Source organism: Epinephelus lanceolatus, chromosome 9 (genome assembly GCF_041903045.1).
Source record: "Epinephelus lanceolatus isolate andai-2023 chromosome 9, ASM4190304v1, whole genome shotgun sequence".
In the NCBI taxonomy this organism is placed as follows: domain Eukaryota; kingdom Metazoa; phylum Chordata; class Actinopteri; order Perciformes; family Serranidae; genus Epinephelus; species Epinephelus lanceolatus.
In genome coordinates, this window is record NC_135742.1 from 24,598,281 (window position 1) to 24,618,780 (window position 20,500).

General features: G+C 40.3%; 3 protein-coding genes across 9 annotated transcripts in view; 1 reads left to right on the forward strand and 2 right to left on the reverse strand.

Annotated features, from left to right (window-relative positions):
* Positions 1 to 1,137: 1,137 nt before the first annotated feature.
* On the reverse strand, positions 1,138 to 10,061 carry ewsr1b (EWS RNA-binding protein 1b). Of its 5 annotated transcripts, none has more exons than XM_033619260.2 (15): positions 9,969 to 10,061; positions 9,443 to 9,482; positions 9,135 to 9,189; positions 8,715 to 8,853; positions 8,002 to 8,197; positions 7,646 to 7,905; positions 7,376 to 7,535; positions 3,906 to 3,943; positions 3,304 to 3,333; positions 3,077 to 3,192; positions 2,860 to 2,989; positions 2,637 to 2,747; positions 2,174 to 2,300; positions 1,725 to 2,081; positions 1,138 to 1,523 (listed from the first exon to the last, which is right to left on the reverse strand). In XM_033619260.2, exons 1-15 carry the CDS (start codon positions 9,982 to 9,984, stop codon positions 1,487 to 1,489), a joined length of 1,812 nt encoding a protein of 603 aa, XP_033475151.1. In that variant the 5' UTR covers positions 9,985 to 10,061; the 3' UTR covers positions 1,138 to 1,486. The 5 variants fall into 5 exon arrangements, with proteins under 5 accessions (XP_033475151.1, XP_033475149.1, XP_033475148.1 ...); XM_033619258.2 differs by having other exon boundaries at positions 3,906 to 3,940; positions 8,715 to 8,856; positions 9,969 to 10,060; XM_033619257.2 differs by having other exon boundaries at positions 8,715 to 8,856; positions 9,969 to 10,060.
* Positions 10,062 to 11,625: 1,564 nt separating this feature from the next.
* On the forward strand, positions 11,626 to 16,242 carry rhbdd3 (rhomboid domain containing 3). Its single transcript, XM_033619853.2, has 5 exons — positions 11,626 to 12,166; positions 12,274 to 12,657; positions 14,362 to 14,488; positions 14,592 to 14,846; positions 15,299 to 16,242. The coding sequence occupies exons 1-5, from the start codon at positions 12,004 to 12,006 to the stop codon at positions 15,465 to 15,467; spliced, it is 1,098 nt and encodes a 365-aa protein (XP_033475744.1). The 5' UTR covers positions 11,626 to 12,003; the 3' UTR covers positions 15,468 to 16,242.
* Positions 15,802 to 20,500, reverse strand: part of emid1 (EMI domain containing 1) — a 71,080-nt gene continuing 66,381 nt past the window's right edge. The window contains exons 15-16 of one of the 3 annotated variants that reach the window (XM_078170735.1): positions 18,103 to 18,193; positions 15,802 to 17,103 (exon numbers count right to left, since the gene is read on the reverse strand). In XM_078170735.1, coding sequence (XP_078026861.1) covers positions 16,970 to 17,103; positions 18,103 to 18,193 — 225 coding nt within the window. In that variant the 3' untranslated portion in view covers positions 15,802 to 16,969. Of the gene's footprint in view, positions 17,104 to 18,053; positions 18,194 to 18,389; positions 18,475 to 20,500 lie in introns of those variants that run through there. The other 2 variants (XM_078170736.1, XM_078170737.1) reach the window with 2 other exon arrangements.

Consider the following 20,500-nt stretch of genomic DNA (forward strand, 5'->3'; position numbering starts at 1 on the left):
GTGAGCTGTTTCATAAGAGAATGACCTATGACTATCAGCTATTTATAATAAAGAACAAAGTTTATCCTTGTTTTTTCCAAGTATAACTTTAAGTGCTAAATAGAAAATACTGCAAATGATGCAACATACTGTCTCCCTAGATTGTTCTGCGGACTCCTACAGGCAGGATTATCCAGTGGTAACCCAATAGATGTATAAAAGGAAACATCAAAGAGCTGTAGGATGGTTTCAATAGCCACATGTTTGCCAGATGTCAGAAATAAAGAGCCAAAGATTGACATCTGTGGTCAATAACGGCACTTTATTCAACCTGAGTGCCTTATGGGGAATGCGGAACACAATTAAACAATATTGAGTGATTAGATCAAAGCCTGACTGCAGTTAAAATGGGAAACTTTGAGTAACAGAAAAGACAGAAATGTTCACGATAGTTTTCTACACATCACATTTAATGCTAGCGTCAAGTTCAGCTAATTCTGTATCATGTCTTCAATACAACAGTTCACAATATTTGCTCTGTGTGGCAGCTGTAAGCCATGCAAAGCAGAAAATAAGTTACTTCCTATTTGTTCAGACTGTTACTTAAATCTGAAGGCTAAAATTAAATTACATCATTCATAAGTAAAGACTTGAAGTCCTGTATGCAACTGCTGCTTTGTGAGAAATGAGTGCCATTGATGCAAAACAGCAGAAACCAGGCCAAGCCATCTGAGTCAGAACTGCAGCACCAAAGTTTCTGTTCAAACTGCACCACCTACAGGCGAGAGAAGTAACTGCTGCCGCCATTTAGACCTGCAGATGTGCTCCATCAAAACAAGTAGAGCATTACTTCAGGTCTAAAAATGCTGAATAGCTGATGCACTCAAAATGTTTGTACCCTGAAGTACTCTTCAGAAAAAGGTAATATGCATACAGAAAAAAAATAACAGGTTACTCAACCAGGATCACAGATGAGAGAAATATATAAACTATAAAATCATTTCTGCAGTGGAACATGTTTTGACCAAGTCATGTAAATGTGACAGACTTCTGTTCCCCTACAGCAACTATCATTTCAAAGACACTGCATTAATAAATCTGCATTAGATTTTCCTGTATGACTTCAGTTTGTAAAGTAAAGCCCACAACTCAAAAACATCAAATCAGTAAAATTTTATTTCCCAAATTTGTCATCATATAATTGCCAGTTATGGGAAAGGGGAAGCAATTATGTTAACCAATGAAAAAAAATGCATTTTACAACATAATGTCGAAACTAATGAGCATATTTAAAAAAAGCAACACCAAAAAAACATGCACAATACAAGATGCAGCATATACACGGGTAAACTAAAATAAAAAAACAAAGAAATGGAAACAGGTGTTGAGTGAAACTGCACAGGATGTTTGAAAGCAGTTTTATAACCATCGAAATATGGAATCATAAATTAAAAATTCTCGTCTTAAAAAACAAATTCCACAAGAGGAACATTCAAGAAGTTGTCCTTCAGTAGGGTCGCTCTCTACGCTCCTGACGATGGTCCCTAGAAAGAAGCACAACAGAAGTAAGCAACAATATTTGCTGTGTCAGGTTTTCACATAAACATTCAGTTCACAGGTTTGCTTTCGTTTGCTTTTTCAATGGCCTCAAGAGTTATAACTTTTTTTTTATGCTCAGCAGTCCTGGAATTACTAATGGCATAGCAAAACAACATCTACTTGGTTAACAGGAGTCGTAATTCTACCTCATGTCCATCTTGCCACCTGGTGGGCCCATTCCTCTTCCACCTCTGCCACCCATTCGGTCCATGGGTGGTCCTCCACGCCCGGCCCCACGGAAACCTCCCCTATCCATTCCACCGCGTCCTCTGAATCCACCACGGTCGCCTCCCCAACCTCCACGGAAACCTCCGGGGCCACCTGGACCCCCAGCTCCTGCTGGGCCACCACGGTCCATACCTCTGCCTCCACGCATTCCCATTCCACCTCTGCCTCTGTCACCGCCGGGGGGGAATGGAGGGCCACCGCCTAACCCTTCTGGTTTGGGGGCTTTGCACTGGTTACACTCCATCCTCCAGGCAAAGTTCTGGTTGCTGCAACCCCTGGGAACACAGAGCATTAAATAAATTACAAACTAATAAAAACAACAAAAAAAGGCACTTGAGAAGACACTTCATTATGAAGTAATACATACGGGTTAGGACACTCCCAGTCTCCAGCTCTCTGCTGCATGTTGCCTCCTGTGGGTCCACCTCTGCCCATACCACGAGGACCTCCACGTGGGACAAACCCGCCACGGTCTCCTCCACGGCCCATCATACCTAGTAAGAAAATGACAGCATTTTATAATCATAAGGCTGTATTCCAATTTTCTCCAGCTACTCAAAGGCATTTGACTGGCAATTTTTCACTAAAGGGAAAAAAAAGAAAGAAAAAAAAATGTTTTCACTAAAGGACAGCTTCCATGTAATACAGGGTTCAAACTGTTCTGTCAGTCTGACAACTGTTTGTCAGCTGAAGTAACTTGTTTTCTTGTAAAGCCAACAGGCAGGCATTTCATTGAGACCAATGTCAGATCACATAAACACCTGATGGTGAAGAATAGTGCAAATATGCTCTATAACAGTCTCAGACTAACAAATAGTAATGACATTTACCTCCACGACCCATCATGCCATCTCGCATGGGCATGCCACCCCTCATTCCACCCATCATGGGCTTACGGCGTGCCATGGAGACCTTCAGCCTTCGGCCTTGGAACTCCTTTCCTACAATTTAAGATAATTATGTTAGTTATTGGAATTATAACAGTTGCTTTTAGATACATGTATGTTTGTGTGATTCTCTTCAAATGTGATGTGCACAGTCAATAATATGTACCATCAAAATGCTCCACAGCTGCTTTGGCAAAGACTGGCTCTTCATAGGACAGGGTGGCATCTCCCTTGGGCTTTCCTGAGTCCTTGTCCGTGTATATGTTAATGGCAGGCTGGCCAAGTCTGCGGTTAATCTGGACACAAAGAAAATTATTTTATTTAGTTTAGTTTGCACATTAGTTTCGCTTTCACCAACATTCACAGTGATGAGCTATTCTCACCCTGAGGGGGCCGACATGTTTAAAGAATTCAGCCATCTCTTCCAGGTTAGCCTTCTCAGTCAATCCTGTGATGTAGATCGTGCAGTTCTCAGAGTCATCCTGCTCCTCAGGGCGTCCTATAAAAATGGGAAAGAATTTAAATATACAGAAAAAACCTTCCCATATACCATTTCAGGAAAATTACTCTGTATATAGGGTTGTAAAATGGGTCTAGTGGGACTGCTTACCCATTTCACGGTCATCGCTGTTCATAGGTCCTGTAGTCCATCAGTCGAGGGGGAGAGAAACAGATTGAGAGAAGTCAGTGTGTGCAACTGAAGCTTATTGTACAACACCTGAGGGGTACTACAAAAGATAACACAGACACTTCCTTTAAGACGCTGTCAGTCATATTGGGAGGTTGAAAATGGCACCTTATGGTATACCACAATTTCCACAAGTGATATATTGAATTGAAAATAGAACACCTCAGACCCTTTGGCAAATAATTGTGTGTCATTCGAAAAGCCTCTAAGACCAGTAAGAAATCCTCAAAAAACCCAGAATTCGGCTCGTGAGATTTGATAAAAGCAGTAACACACATTTGAGTGGAAAATTTGTCATTAACCTGTCAAAAACTCTGTCGAACCATAAGCAGTGACTGAATTATACCAAGTACCCCAGAGAAAATGGTCTCAGGCATTGAAAAAAAATCCCCAATATTTTCAAATGTGTTCATGTAAATAAATTTTGCATACCACAATGTAAGACACATCAATACTCAAAGCATATTTGCTCAAAAAGTTTAAGGCTTTGAAAGGACTAACCAGTGTAATACTCGTTAACTTACCACCAGGCTTACTGAAGCCACCTCTGTCTCCAGCGCTGCTATGGGGGAATAAATGGAGATATGAAGGCGACTTCCCTTTTACAGCCACTTCCATGGCTCGAGCAAAGTGGCTTGATTGAGGGAGTAAAACATTCTAACTAACCCTACAGCAAGTTAAAACTCCCCAAAATTATAAACACACAATCCAGTCGAGGAGATAACAATTAACTATGTGCCATTCCTTAGCTAGCTGAGTACAACTTCAGTGACAGTTTTCAGTAGTGGATACATTTGTGCAAAAATATGAATGACTAACATATTTTCACTGCCTCTGAAAAATGTGACAAAACCCAAACATTTGTACACAGGTAGAAATATTTCAGATGCATTGATGGCAAACATAGTTGTACCCAGAAACAAGCCATCGCCCCAATAACATTAGTTCTAACAATGATACATCTGAATCAGATATGTACAAGTTTAAAAAATAGACACAATGCATCTGAAATTTCACAAGATGAGGTGATCACATTCACCAGATAATAAAACAAAAAAATTTACAATTATACAATTGTTCAAGACAAATCAACACCAAAAATAAAATTCTACAGTGTTTACCAGGGTTATCTTAAATCAAAAACAAAGACTTTCAGGTGAATTAATATACCCATCATGCTTAAATAAACCACCATCCTCAGTTCTTGAAAAAAGGCAGACCCCGAATCTTTGTTTTAGCTCCCTCCTGTTGCTTAAGCTGGCGGATCTGTACTGAGTACAGATACTTTTTAGAGAATAGATGGTTTTAAATGGCTCTCACTGTTACCTGTACGGTATAAATGTGACAAAGCATGTTAAAAAAGTGCTCAAAAGAATGTGATCAAACATTTGTATTCCAAACCACAAAAACAATTTCAAACATTTCAAAATGACATAATGTGCCCACTGCCCCCCCCCCCGTACACAAAATTATACCTGTGCAAAGCTAAGATTACTCTAAAAGGAAAACTGAACTACAAAAACATCTATGCTTACTCTTAATATATAAATATATTTATGGTTATATTCCTATTTATGTAATTTGTTTATGCATTATTGTCTTACCTCTACTTCGATAACACGGCAGAGTTGCTTGATTAGAGTCCTGTATCATAAAATCCACTGAAAAGCCTACAAACTGTGTTTGTGTGTATGTGTATTAGTTGCAATAAAACCAGAAAAAAAGAGGTCATGCAGAACTATTACTTTAGAGAGGTTTAGACTGGTGTACCAGAAAAGTACTATAAAATGAACACCTGGAATAACAGCTGATAATTCACTTGCCATTTAAACCCAAAACTAATGGTTCATGATTTAAAGGATCAAAGGCTCTTCCCCAAAATGAAATCCTAAAAATAAATACAGGTGAGATTATATATGTGTGTATGTGTATATGTATGTGTGTGTGTGTGTGTATATATATATATATATATATATATATATATATATATATATATATATATATATATATATATATATATATATATATATATATATATTTTTTTTTTTTTTACAGGTGCCTCTGCAGTATTTTGGAAACCAAATGTTCTCATTCAAAAATGTTAAGTTTTTCATCTTTTCAGAATTTAGTTTACAGTGGCTGCAACCTAAACCAAAACAAATGTACACTACAACCACTGTTCACTTGAACATCCTTGGCCTCTCTTAGTAATTCTTATAATTCCTTTCTAGGAGATCTGAATGTCAGTTAATCTGATTTGGGGTTGGGTTTTCAGCTACAGAGAACAGCTAACAGGGAACAAACCGTTCAAATGCCCAATCTGCATCAAGAGCAAATTTGATTTGAATGAGGGAACCAGAGTAAATGTGTCAAGGACCAACTCAATTAAGTTCTAACTTCACCATCATGAAGAACACACACCTACATACAATACAAAAAATAACACACAAATGCCAGTTCTTGTAGCCAGGGTGAGATTAGAGTGCATCACACTACACCAAAATCCACTGACTGATTTTATGTGCAATCCCTGGAGCAGTCCTAAGATATTGTTACAGTGAACAAATAAAGTATGTCTGTGTACACAGCCTTAACAGTTTTTTCCCCTTCAACCTTGTTAAGGAGGGGTGACACCACAACACAATGCAAGTACACGTCTTGCAAATAAAAAAGTGGGTTTGTTAAAAAATTATGGGTGTTTTGTATCAAATTTGCTCTCAATGAGTTTTTAAAACCTTAATTCAAGTTTACAGTTTTCACAGATAACTTGGATCTATATTGAGATACTGACCACAAAAACCCCATTTGAAAGATTCAAGAACCTCTTTTACTACTATACATGGCATCCAGTGATAAATTCTGATCATCTTTCAGGACCAATGATGGAGCTACAAGCAGAAAACTGACTCAGAAATTCAAGAGAAAGATGTCATTTCCTTCGTCGCACTGTTGTTGATGCAAGTTATTACTGAGGTCAAAAGTACCATCTGCATATTTGACTCTGCTTTGTGCTGTGCAATTTTTTGGCATTACTTTCTCAGGGCAGTTAAATGAGGACACATACTTGTCCCTGGGGACAGCCTTGCAAAACCCAACCATAAAGTGAAAACACAAGCGAATGTATTCCTGAGTAAGAAGGGTAAAAACCTTTTCCAAATGAAATGTGCTGACCCAAATATAGCACTCAAAACTGTATTTGAAATGCAACAGAATGTACTGAATAAAGCCTGTGTCTATTTGTAAATTCCTTAAAATGTAATTGTTATGTTGTAAGGTCTTGAAGGACACAGTTAATTTTTGTTTAAGGACTCCAGCATCTCAATAACTGGGGCTGATCTGCAGGATTTGAGCAACTGCTAATTGCATTCTTCTTGTAGCATTTATTTAAGTGCGACACTTTAGAGGAAATCATGCACCTTTGTGGAAAACTGGTTTAATCTACATCTACACCAAGATGGTGTTTCAACCTTCCTTAAGGAAACCCATTAGAATTTTGGTAATGTGTGGATGCAATACGATTCTATCAAATACCCTGACCAATCCTGAAATATTTAACTTCAAGTATCCTAAAACTTTGATACTGGCTCATAATCAATTGATGTTCTAGGATATAAACTGTTCAACCTAAATGTTTATGCACAGGTCTCTGATCAAAATCAACTTTGATTAAAAAAGGGACAAACCTTTTTCTTACCTTGGGCAAAATTAGGGGCAGGGCTGAGAGAAACTGAATGAGAATTGCTACTATTGCTACCAATGTTGACATGTACTTCAGCTTCCATCGTGGACATCAGGCATTGCAGGAGAACCCAAAGATTTATCAGCACTGATTGCTGATAGATCTTGGCCATCCCATATTACAAGAGAGTAAAGTTGCATAAATTGCTGGTATCCCTACTGTTTCTGATGGTCTTCTTCTCAGCCCTGCCCCAAGTGGCCACAGCACCTGTAGAATCAAAATACATGAGGTTAGGCGCTAAGGAAAGACACTTACCCCATGCCACGGCCCATGCCTCCACGCCCACGATGCATCATTCCACCTCGATCAAAGCCGTCCCTGCCAGGGCCCCTGCTGTCCCCTGACCCAGGGTACCTTGAAGGCTCAGAGCCAGAATAACCAGAACCTCCACCCTGGCCATCCTGTCTGTAATTATCTACAAAACAGGAGCACAAATGCATCAAAGTATGTTTACAGTGACTTTAAACTGACATGTATCAATGAATATTAGAAAACAGTAGTTACACATGGGTGAGCAAAACTTACTGTAATGGTTGGACTGGTTGTAACTGGGAGGTCCACCTTGCTGGCTGTACTGGTTGGTTGGAGGCTGACCATAGGAACCAGAAGCTTGAGGAGGGTAAGCAGGAGGAGCCTGTTGCTGCTGCTGGGCCTGCTGCTGGTATCCCTGCTGCTGGCCGTAACTTGCCGCCTGGGCCTGGTAGCCAGACTGTTGCTGGCCGTATGCTGCTGGCTGGGAGTAGCTACTTTGGTTGTAACTTGCTGGCTGGCTATTAGCATTGTAACTGATAGAGACAAACAAAGAGAGAGCAAAGAGTAAGACAATGGGTATGTTTTTGTGGAATTCACTTGTTATTTATTTCTAGCTGAGGGGAACATACCTCTGCGGTGCAGTAGGAGCAGCCTGCTGGCCATAACCAGGATAGGCAGACTGGGCAGTATACCCTGGCTGAGAGCCATAAGACTGGGAAGCAGCCGGGGCAGCAGCAGCAGGAGTACTGTCATAACCAGCGGTTCCGTAACCCTGGGTTGACTGGGAGTAGCTGTGAGTGGTAGACTGGGCAGCAGGATAGCCAGCTGTGGGAAAACACAATAGTCTCTGAAACAAGAATCTCCAAGCAGCAGACCAACCTGATAAGTAATTTTCAAACATTAGGATTCTATGTACAGATTTATTCACCACTGAACAGATTTGAATGTTCAGGTATATTACCTACATCCGCCATACAATTAACTGATATGTTTTAAGTACATGACTGTTCAAAATCTGATTTGGGCAGTCAGACTGAAAGACATCTATGGACTGCAGTCTAAATTAAAGTAACTCAATCGAAAATCAAATAGACTGCAAATCTAGATGTGGACGCCCTCTCTATATTGGGTTACTTCTATGTCTGATAGGATAAACATGATTCTGTTCCAATTCAGAGCTAGGAAAGTGTGCCAACAGGCAATTATGTTTGTTTAAAACAAATACCACTTTACCCCCGGTTTGATTGACACTCAATTTTGCTCTGTCCAACCCCGCCCTTTGCATGCAGTTCTGAGCAGAACCAAATCAAAACTGGTCGAACGCATTGTTTTAAAAACCAACCTGATGCTGGCTGGCCATATGTAGATCCATACTGTTGTTGCTGCTGAGGGTAGCTTCCAGCGGCAGGTGTTGTCTGGGTGTAGCTGCCGTCAGCAGCAGCAGGTTGGGCATATGATCCATAATTCTGTTGACCATAGCTCTGCTGAAAAGAAAAAAAGAGCATGCTTTAACTGCTAGGTAGATAACATCAACTGTACACTAAGACTGAGTCTTGAGTAATTAATACTTAAAAGACGAATTCATATTGATCACTATAGCCATATATTTCCAAGTTTACCCTCCTAAGGTGTTGCAAACAGACTGTGTGCTGTGATTAAAATCACCCATTTCAGTCTTTTAAATACTTTCACAATTAAAATGACAACTTTAACAATAAATCACAAGCCACACACAACACTCAAACACGTATGTTAATCTCACCTGTGCTGCAGACTGCCCATAGTTTTGAGAGGGCTGGGCAGCGTAGGAGGCATACCTGCAAAAACACAAATCGACATTTTAGCATCATAAAATACGACGTCAGAGTTTTCCTAAACTTCAGGTCCACTTCAATACATTTCCTTAATGTACCCTTAGGTATTTGCGATGACCATTTTCATCAACCATCTAACACTTAAGAGTCACAAGGGTGGCCATTAACTCATTCGACCCTGATACAAACTTAACGTTACATAAAAGCATTATATTCAGTTGATTTTTCACGAGTTAAGTTAAGTGAAGACTCTTACCCCTGCTGCGCACTGGTCTGGTTGTAGGAGCTGTAATCTGCTGTGGAAAAGTTACATGTTGGTTAGACCACGGCTGAGACTTAGAACAAAACCTTTGCGCGCCAGCAGCGATGCTAACGCTAGCAACACGCGACACCGGGCCGTCGCTAGGTCGCCATTCAACTACACCCATGTAGGTTAAGCCATTCATTAAACGAGACGATACTCAAAACACTGACTGAAGTAGGCAGGAATTATCAGAACATGCATTAAAAACTATTTTGCCACATTTCATAAACTAGCGTCCATTATTAACCTCAATATCAGCCGAAAAACATCCGGTAACGTTAGAAAATAGCGCAACGGCTCGATTAGCGAACGTTAGGCCTTGTGCCGGGCGCTAGCTAACCGTAAGGACATTTTAATGTGATATCGACCGACAAACTGCCGCAATGTCTTTTTTAAACAAACACAGTCGCTTAATTGCTTAAGATTAATAACACCATTTCGTCAAAATCAGTACAAAATATCACAATTTTCCACTTACCCGGAGCCGACGCCATTTTAGTGTGCCTGCGTAGAACGACTGGACAAGGCTGGCTGCTTGAGCACCGTACTTCTCTTTGCGGGAGACAGAAAGTCTCGCGAGATGTGCAAGCCCTTGCGTGAACAGCTAGACAAGTGGCAGTAAAATAAAATAAAGTGCAAAATAGGTGACATAAATCCTTCGGAATCAGTGGACTAAATGAGCAGTCCACACCAATTTCTTTTTTTATGTCTTTGTAGATAAAAACGCCGAATCATCTTAAAAGTCACTTTCTTAACCTTATTTATAATATTAAGGTAGCCAATAGATTTTCTTCCAGTCCGGATCTGAAGTGAGGCTATTCCAGTAGAAAACAATATGTGAGGCAGAGACTGTTTCTTTGTTAAATAAAGCAGAAATAGCGAGTTATTGTTCTTTTTATTGGAGAAACAGATCAGCCAACACCAGTAACAACAGGTTCCACAGATAGAAAAGTCAATTCAGGTATATGAATGTATATTAATTGAAAGATGAATTGTTGTGGTTTATTCTTGTCTGCCTTGTAAGTTTTATTTTCTTCTTTTTTACTGCTAAGGGACCTCTTGTGGGTCTAAATTAAAGTTAGAATTACTTTGTGGGCATGAGGTATCATTTTACCTACATTTAATTAAAACATTCCCACAATTTGGTCACTTCGTGCAGGTAAGATAAGTGTATAGGCTAGTGACTTTGGTGATCGCTGACTTTTCAGTCTTTATTGAAATATCTTGACAGTCTGTTGTGAATTTTTTTCAAACATTCATGATACCCAAAATTTGAATTATATAAACTTAGCTCTCCTGACTTTTCATCAAGTCCTGTACATTGGTTTATGGCCAAATACCTTCATAAAAAATGACACCCCAAATAGCCTCAGCTGTGCTTTGCGTCTAGTGCTAATAAGCAAATTTTAACATGCTAACACACTTAAACCAATTATTTAATTTAAAAAATGCAATTACAAAGATTGGCAAGGTATTTAAAATACATAAAAAGAGCAGAAAACAAAACATTTTAGTGAGATTTAATGAAATAGGTGGGGTAGTAATTTATGAAAAAAAAAGAATATTAATTAATATTTTTATCTATTAATTAGGTCAGCTGTGTTAAGGCAGATATTCAGTGGCCTTGGCTGTCTGCATCTGGTGGAAGGTGATTTTACAGGTCAAACATAAAACAAACAATGGCTGCTTTGGTCGCAATGAGGTTATTGACAGCACTGCATTGGAACTGGACATCTTCAAATGCTTGTTTAGTGCGACCAACATTCCTACACCCAAAGAATCTCAATTTACTATCTCATGAAACAGAGATAACCAGCAAATCCTCACTTTTGAGAAATTGGATCCAGAGAATTTGTGGCATTTTTTGATAACTGACTTAAACAATAATTTATTATTCAACAATTCATTATCAGAATTGATGACAATGTCATTTCTGTCAATATCATTATCCATTGACATGTCCATTCAATTAACCCATGAATCCTGTCAGGACTGGCTGTCATATGATTCACTTTACACAAGACAATCTCAAATATTTAAGTGTAGTGATTTTGATTTTTATGCAAAGTACTGACACTGTGTCCAGTAGGTGGCGGCATAGAACCTTTACTCTAGTTTGCCAACTGCCAACAAATACAAAGAAGAAGAAGACGTGACGTAGAGCGGAAGTATGCATTTGTTAGCCTTTAAATCAATATTTTCCAGGATTTTTCTATTTTAAAGAAAATTATTACTCACGTATTGAAGTAAAAAAAAAATAGCAGGTACACTCGTTGGCTCGTTGTGCGAGTACAGTCGGTGGCAGAGAGGATTTTTCAGCCCTAGCTGCAGTTGTGGATTAATATACTCCAGCATCCACTCTCAATATTGTGAGAAACAAACAGGGTTTTATATCTGTATCCCTTTATTTTTGAAGGACGCTGTGCTTATAATGAGCACAAACAGATGCATGCTTACCTGAATTATGCAACAAAAGGACAAGTGAGTCAATAAACTACAGCTAACCCTAAATAATGCTTCATCGTATGTTGTCAGTATGGTTCTGGTTTGGCTCGGATCGCCCTGGTTTCTGTCTGGGAACATGTTTATTGATAACACTCATGCTGCTGATGTATGCTGGGGGCATCCAGGCAAGTCTCAGCTTAGGTCCCGATGCAGACTTCCCAGGGGTCACAGGTAATTGTGTGTCTATCATGACCCATCTTACGAGTTTACATGCAAATCTCAGTTAAATGTTCAGATCAAAGCACATAACGCATCTTATCTTCTTCTCTCCCCGTCAGATGTGTTTCTGTATGCTCTCAGTCATGATGAGTTGCCCTCTCTGTTGGTCAGTGTTGTTTTCCTGCTGATGGTTGGGCCCTGTGAGGAGCGTCGTTGGGGAACAGTCGCCTTCCTCGCCCTCTCTATCCTCACAATGATCATATTACCTCTTCTTTACGCGCTGGTCCTTTTTGTCGGTGGAGGTGAGGCGAGTCGGATCTGTGGTTACTCTGCCATCCAGCTGGCTCTGTTTGCAGCGCAGTGTCGTCAGGTGGCCCAGAGGAGGCTGCTCAGGTGTGTACCAGTCTGGTTTCTGCCCTGGCTTTTTCTGCTGGCTGGTCTATTTCTGCTGCCAGGGACACCTGCCCTGCTGCACTTCTGCACAATATTCATCGGACATAACTGTATCCTTTCATCATACAGTAAAATGATGCTTGTGCTAAAATACATCTTCCCAGCAAATACAGTATAAATTTTGTTTTTAAAAGGTTGATTAGACCTCTCCTGAAGATTGTGTGGGTATAAACAGACTGCAGTCTTCCTTTCCTGTTAGTTTTGTTGAACATGTAGGCTTGAGACAACTTACACCTTTTTCATTTTTTATTATTTCATAGAATTTGACAAAATAATTCCCAGCCCAACTTCAATCTAAGCAGAGGTCTAATCAGCTGTAGTAATTGCAAACTACTGAATAAATATTTAGACACAACTCTATCGATCTAAAGATCTAAGACTTTTTTCATGCACTCAATAGGTATGTTTCTCTCAAACGTTGTTTTAGTGTGCACTTCTCCTTTTCCAAGACAGTCCATCCACATGAGAGGTGTGGCATACCAAGACACTGAAAACAGCATCATTACTGCACAGGTGTGCCTTGGGATGGTCACAATACAATGCCACAGATGTCCCAAGTTTTGAGGGAGTGTTCCATTAGCATGCTGACTGCAGGAATGTCCACCAGACCTGTTGCCTGTGAACTTAATGTTCATATCACTACCATAAGCCGCCTCTGATGTTGTTTCCCTGAATTTGGCAGTACATCCAACCAGCCTCACACCCATACAAGTTGGTTATGATGGCAAACTGCTGTCAGGTCAGCACCCTGGTGAGGAAGATAAGCATGCAGATGAGCTTCTCTTGGATGGTTTCTGACAGTTTGTGCAGTAATTTTTTGGATGTGCAAACCAGTTGTTGTATCAGCTGTTTTGGTAGCTGCTCTTAAACAATCTTGCAGGTAAAGATTATGGATGTGGAGATCCTGAGCTGGTGTGGCCAAACTGCACATTTTAGATTGGCCTTTTAATGTGATCAGCACAAGACATACCTATGTAGTAATGATGCTGTTTAAATCAGCATCTTGATATGTCACACCAATCAGTTAGGTGGATTGTCTTGGAAAAGCTGACGTGCTCAATAACATGGATTTAACAAGTTTGAGACCAAAATTTTATCGAAATAACTACTGAGTGCATAAAAAGTCTTAAATCTTGAACTTAAACCTTAAAAAATTTGAACCAAAACCAAAGTGTTGCGTTTAAATTTTCATTCAGTACAGCTGCAGCTCTTTTAAAGATTTATATTGTATTGTTGTATCACTAATTATCTTTATTCCTGGATGCCCTTTTGTGTTTGTTTTGTTTCAGGCATTATGATTAAAATACAGTCACCTAGGTCAGTGGTTCCCAACTGGTGGATCATGGGTCCATTCTAAATGGACCACAAGTGACTCGCAAATGTGTCAAGTTTGTAAAAAAACACTTTATATTTAAGTGCAGTACATTTCTGGTGCAGAGCTTTAATTTTGAAGTGCCCTTTTCTCCTGTAGAGTGAGTGAATAACAGACAGCTACTTGACAGAGACTGCAAACTAGCTAGACAACATGGCCAAACGCAAGTATGACACTAAATATTTTAAACTGTGTGGTCCTTGAGCTAATGACTAAAGAGAAATCTGGACCCTGTGGCTGGACCAGCTGGGAGCCACTGATCTAGAAGACCCATAGTATAAGCATAAGATTTGTTGCTAAGGTTTTGAGCCGAAGTGTGCCCTCCCCCACCAAATCTGTGATCTGTCAAGTCTTTCTTTATAATACTTAATGTACCTCTCAGATCATCAGTCCTTCATTGGGACGTTACAGGAGCTGGAGGAGTCCAGAATCTTGGACCTCATTCCTGATTGGGCATATATCCGCATCTCAGCCAGGTTCAGGTTGCCCACCTACACTACTACACAGAGGTGTGGTTCATCCCGTTTTCATCTAAAGTCTCAATGAATACTCACACTCACCACCTGCATGCAGTGGCACATTTCATCATTTTAACTTCATCTGTTGTCAAAGATCCAGATCAGCTTCTCAGATGATGCCTGTAGATCAGGCAGCTTCACCCCCCATGAGGGATCCATCTGTTTTGAACCACCACCCATGGGTGGATCCAGTGCCCGCCTGGATAATGAAAGAGTCTGCTGCACTGACTGAGGCTGAGGTTTTGGAGGAGCAGATGCTGAGGGCAGGAATACTGGCGTCATTACAGGATGCTCCTGACAACCCTGATGCAAAAGTAGAGGTGCCCAAATCCTCCGTCTCCTCTCTGCGGTCAGTATGTAACATCTCATATTAGGGTCGAAGAAAATATCGATCCACTTGAGTTTCATATGTTTTGTGATACTGTATTGATTCTCAAAAACACTATAGATATTTAATTAATAATGTACAGGCACTGGTTCATTTTGTGTTGTGTTTAAACCCCTGAGTCCTAGGAAGCAGTTTGAGTCTTCCACTCCACCTATGAAACAAGCAGAGTCATACAGGACTCACCGCTATCTCCTAAAGACAGATTTTAAAGAAACGCAATGCCTTGCTTACAGTTTCTTAGTATATTGAACTGTAACCCCTGTATCATGATTTGTACCGTATTGCCAGATTCCTGCCAAAACAAAATGTAAATCATATTGGATTTTTGTGAATGACTAGATATGTTTTGTTAAACTCCTCACTTATTCCCACATAGTTTTATTTTTTACTAAAAGACCAATGTTTCCTCTCAGACTCCAGCAGCTGGAGAAGATGGGCTTCCCCACAGAGAAAGCCGTGGTAGCATTAGCAGCCTCAAAACAGCTAGATGGCGCCATTTCTCTGCTCATTGATGACAGCGTCGGCGAACAGGCTGTGGTGGTATCAAAAGGGAAGAGCCCTGTGCAGCCGCAGAGCACCTAGACGACCTCACACTCCTGGACAGAAACAGGATTTGCTCCTGTGAAGTAAACTGGACTTACATTATGCTTGGATTTTGCTGAGCTTCGAGATTAGTTTTTCCCTGTGGGCTACTTTTAGAACTAATTTAATGATCAAAATTTATGGGGGGTGGAAAGACCGTGCTGTTCTTTTTCCACGACTGTGAATCTAATCAAGTGTGGATGCAAACCTGATGGCTTTGGAGACAGTTTCTGTATCTGCACGTGTACATTGGAGAGAGGGGATGTCACTTATTTATGCTGTAATCATGTTTAATGAACACTGGTGTAACACAAATAAAGACAGAGGTGGCATGTTTAAAAAAAAACAATGAACATTATTTTATTACACCAATCATCTAGACAGGATTATCTTAACACAATAACACATTTGCAAGAAATGAATGAAATATGAAATGGTTACACAACAGCATACAAAATAAGATACATTTGATCATTTTAAATAGTTTCACAATAAGTTTGATATAAGATGAAAAAACAGTTATCAAGTCTTTTCATCAGGACAGTTTCAACAGTGGTAAAAATATGTTCAAGTTCCATTAACAGGTTTGCTTTTTCCTCTGTGTGTGTGTTTAAGATCTTGAAATAGATGACCAGTTTGCGGAGTCGTTTCCTTTTTTTAAACATGGTTTGTTTCCAGAATACAACATAATTCATGACTGTTTCCATTGATATGCTACCAAACCCAAATGTTTGTGCTTTTTTGCACAGATTAAATGTAAATATACTATTGTACATTAAATCACTTTTCAGTGTGTACTTTAAAGGGGGGAAAACACTCACACCAGAAAACTACAAATCACTGTTAGCAACACATATCTCAGTTAGAGTAGAGATGACTTCTTCTTTTTAGTGCACTACATAACATTGAGTTAAACAATATGATAGAAGTATAACAAAATTAATACTAGAAGAAGAGGTTTGTTTGTGTAATTGTGTCCTGCAAACTGTACATGCTCAATATACTTAAACAGTGGAATCTCTTCAGATTGCAGTTACATTGTGAAAGCAATACAAACGCAAATCCAGTCTGTTTTCTCACAGCTGATTCCCCCTTTAACTGATTACTCTAAATGACCCTTATTGTCCAGAGTTAAGTGTAACTCGAGGAGCACCACAGAAGATTCAGATTTTACTTTTTTTCAAACATTACACATCTTTATTCTGAGGCTTCACTGCTGCAGCCAGAGAAATAAGACACAGGAGGGGCTGCTGGGTGTGTTATGTACAGACAAGTGTTTGGTTATGGCAATGGGTGGGGGTCAAACTAGTTCTCAGGTTCCCGATGGAGGAGGGCATTGTGGAGTAACAGTGGAGTTTCCCTGAGGTGTCCCCCATCCTAAATCTGACGCAAAGCCCAGAGCGGGTGTCAGATAAGGTCTAAATCTGTTGAGTGCCGATGAGACCTATAGGTGGGGGAGTCAACCCAGCCTGTGATCCTCAGGGTGAGCAGGGGAAGGGGGGCTACTTCCCTCGAACCTTGGTGTTGGAGGACAGAGGTGAAGCAAGTCGATATGGAAGCGCACCTGCTCGCTTATCTCTGTAGAAACTAGGGGAGGCTGTGCCAAACGGTCCATCCCCAGACCCTAGATCAGGCTCTGTTGAAGAAAGACAGCAGTTGGAACGGGGCCTCCCTGTCCATCAGTGTGTGTGGACATGTAGTACTAATCCAAGTCTACTCTGGTGTAGCTGTTAACCTGGAGGGTGGGGTGGGTGGGCTCTTATTTTGATTGGACACCAGCTGCCCAGATTTATATCAAAATTATTAACTTACTAGTCAGAACGTTCAAAGGATTTATCAAAACCTTCGCTTGATTCTGTTGTAATGTGCCTGGCTAGCAGGGCTGCAACGATTATTTTCCTCACCAGTAGATTTGTATATTTTTTTCCCTGTAGATTAACTGTGCGTTCCAATACCCATAATACCATACTATATTGTATGCCAGAAAAATATTTAGTATAAGTATTTAGTATATTGGAACGCACCCTAATTGTCTGGTCTATAAAATGCTGACAACAGCCATGACAGTTCAAAACCCCAAGATATTCAATTTCAAGGATACAAAGCAGCAAAACCTTGAATTTGAGAAGCCCAAAATAGCAATTTTTTTTTTCTCAATTTGGACTTAAATGACTTAGACAATTCATAAATTATCAAAATTGTGGCTGATATATTTTTATTTTCTGTTGTTTTATTGACAAAATCATTGCAACACCACTGGCTAGACTAACATACTTTACATCCATTGGTATAAAAAGCATGATTACACTAAAGATTAAAGCCCCTGAAAACTTCAAATCTATATCCTAATTGGTGCTTGGAGGTTTGTGACATCAACCAGAGAGAAGAGAACAGAAAAATGCACCAGTATGAGTGTCATGTCATGTGATTGAGTTAACAGGTTTTTAGGGCCTTTTAAGTAGTATCTGTGCTACAAACCAAAACAATTCATACATAACAATACATTTGATTTTCAGAGACTAGATTAAGCAGTTCAGTAACAAGTGGTTATTTTATGCCTCTAACGCTTTCTAGATCTTGTCAAAAAGGTCAGTGAGGGCCAGCAGATCTGTGGGAGAGTATGTCTCAGCGTTACCTGGCCAGATGATAGCCTCCAGCAGCGTCACCCTGCGAGCCAGAAGCTCAAGGTCTGCCTGCAAGTCGTGGAACATCTGCAAGCTAATGTCCTATCAGAGAGCAGTGACAGGGGGGACTGTGTGAGGGGGTGGAAACACCAGCCTGAGTCCTGGGGCTGCTTGCGACTGTTCCCACTCCCTGTCTCAGCAGTGAGTTGCGGTGGGAGTTTTTAACCCCCCCCCCCCCCCCCCCCCCACACCTTTGACCCCTGCCTAAAGCTGACCCTGCCTCAGGCCTCCTACTCACCATGAATACCGATCATAGTCTCAAGGATTAAAACCCTCTCGGCTAAGATCTTCAGCGCCTCTCTGATCTGATGTATTCCGTCCCCCTGTGAAGATAGATACAGCCGTCAAGGTAAGGAGCACAAGCCAAAGAACAGCTCGCCAAGATGCAAGTCATTTTTTTTCTCTCAATACAATTCAGCAGTTAGAAGGTTAAAACAGTCCACATATCTGCCCAGCACTCTCAGACATATCTGCTCCCTGTATTTCTCTGTATCTCCCTCATTCTCTGGCCATGCTGCTACATGAAGTCAGTCTCTGCCATGCTGGGCTGGGCAACATCAGCATGCACATTACAGACCAGCCTCATGTTGGTGACATAACACAGCTGGATTACACTCTACCAGGATTTAGATTTGATCATGCCATCTGCATTCCTTCTTGTCGGGTAGCAGTTTAAGCCAGGCAATCACAGCTTTCATTCTTAACGCTGTGCTCACAAAAGTTACCCATTGTTACCTGACAGAATGAAGCCAGTATAGATTTACACTGAAATCTAATTCATTTGTCTTTTGTGAAAGGATAAGGCGATGGCTTCATAAGTCATACCTTCAAAAATAACAGAAGGAGTTGAACAAGAGAAGTAAAGCAGACAGACAGCTGAAAGCATCACCGTCACAAAGAAGGCATGCAGACAATAGCTGAAGCTTTTGGTGAGTGACTGATTAGTAAAACAAACCAAGGACACACTTGATGTTTAAAGAAAAAAGGCAAAGTCTCACTGAGTCATACAAATAGATTATATTTTATTTTTAGCCATGATAGCAGCTATAGATGGTAATGTCAGTTTGTTGGTTGGTCCACAGACAATGTCGATACAATTTTTCTCCACTATCTATTTACTCATTGTATGCATCAATTACTTATGCTGCTGTTTCCTACATACAGTTTCCATGGTTGTACATTGGCACATCTGCACTTTTTGTTTTGATCTTACTAACTGTATACTTGGCTTTTACTGACCATCTTATTGTTGATGCAATGGAACTATACACTTCCCTTCAGTAACTCTGCCTGGTGTTATCTATTGTGTGGGTGATGCATTGTGTGTTTTCTGTCTATGTCTTTGTTGATGTAATGTGTATGTCTTTGTCTACAGTCTCTGTCTACAACCAGTTTTCCCCTTTAGGGATTAATGAAGTTCATCCTATCCTATCCCATCTCATCCCATCCCATCCCATCCCATCCCATCCTATCCTTCCCTATCCTACCCCACCCCATCCTTTCTATCCTACCCTATCCTATCTGATCTGATCCTATCCTATTCCACCCCATCCTTCCTATCCTACTCTATCCTATCTGATTGTATCCTATCCTATCCTATCCTATCCTATCCTATCCTATCCTATCCTATCCTATCCAATCCGATCCTATCCTATTCCACCCTATCCTTCCTATCCTATCCTATCCTATCCTATCCTATCCTATCCTATCCCACCCTATTCTTCCTGTCCTGTCCTATCCTATCCATTCATGATGCCCAGAGGATGAATCCTAAGGACTTTGGTCATCCCCTCACTTTTCCTGTAGCACCACCAAAAGGTTGACATTTGTGACTTTTAGGGAAATATCTCACTACTGTTGAATCAACTGCAGTGAAACTTCTGTGTAGTGATATAGTTGGTGGGTGTAGTTCGGTAGAAAGGTAATAGTTCCTACACGAAACTGCTCACAACAAGAATGTGGATTATCTTGAGAAACTGGGTCATGATTTCTGGAAAGAGACATCACTGTTGTGTCTTTTAAATGTATTTTTTGGCACTTTGAGCACCACAAGCTGAGTGCTGTCTAGTTCTATTATATTGGAGAGAAGGCAGACATCTCTACGGCCGATATCTCCAACACTCTGCAACTCACACCAAAACAATCTAGACTGATAAATAGCACTTAAGATAAGAGGAAACATATGTATTTTCGTTTTGGGATGAATAGACCCATTAACATTGTCACTGTGAACATGTTAGCAAGCTGACATTACAGTACAGCCTCACAGAGCTGCTAGCATGGCTGTCGACTCGTTACCCGAAATAAAACTAGAGAATTTAGAGCTACTTTGCCTTATTTCTGTTTTAA

Excerpts from the sequence above, each read along its gene's own strand:
- ewsr1b (XM_033619257.2), bottom strand. Across the intron at positions 7,536-7,645 it reads CAACCAGTCCAACCATTACA|ATAATTACAGACAGGATGGC; the intron begins GTAAGTTTTGCT and ends CCTGTTTTGTAG. Across the intron at positions 2,082-2,173 it reads GACTGGGAGTGTCCTAACCC|GGGTTGCAGCAACCAGAACT; the intron begins GTATGTATTACT and ends CTGTGTTCCCAG.
- rhbdd3 (XM_033619853.2), top strand. The coding sequence starts at position 12,004 with ATGCTTCATCGTATGTTGTCAGTATGGTTCTGGTTTGGCTCGGATCGC. Across the intron at positions 12,167-12,273 it reads AGACTTCCCAGGGGTCACAG|ATGTGTTTCTGTATGCTCTC; the intron begins GTAATTGTGTGT and ends TCTCCCCGTCAG. Across the intron at positions 12,658-14,361 it reads AATATTCATCGGACATAACT|ATCATCAGTCCTTCATTGGG; the intron begins GTATCCTTTCAT and ends TGTACCTCTCAG.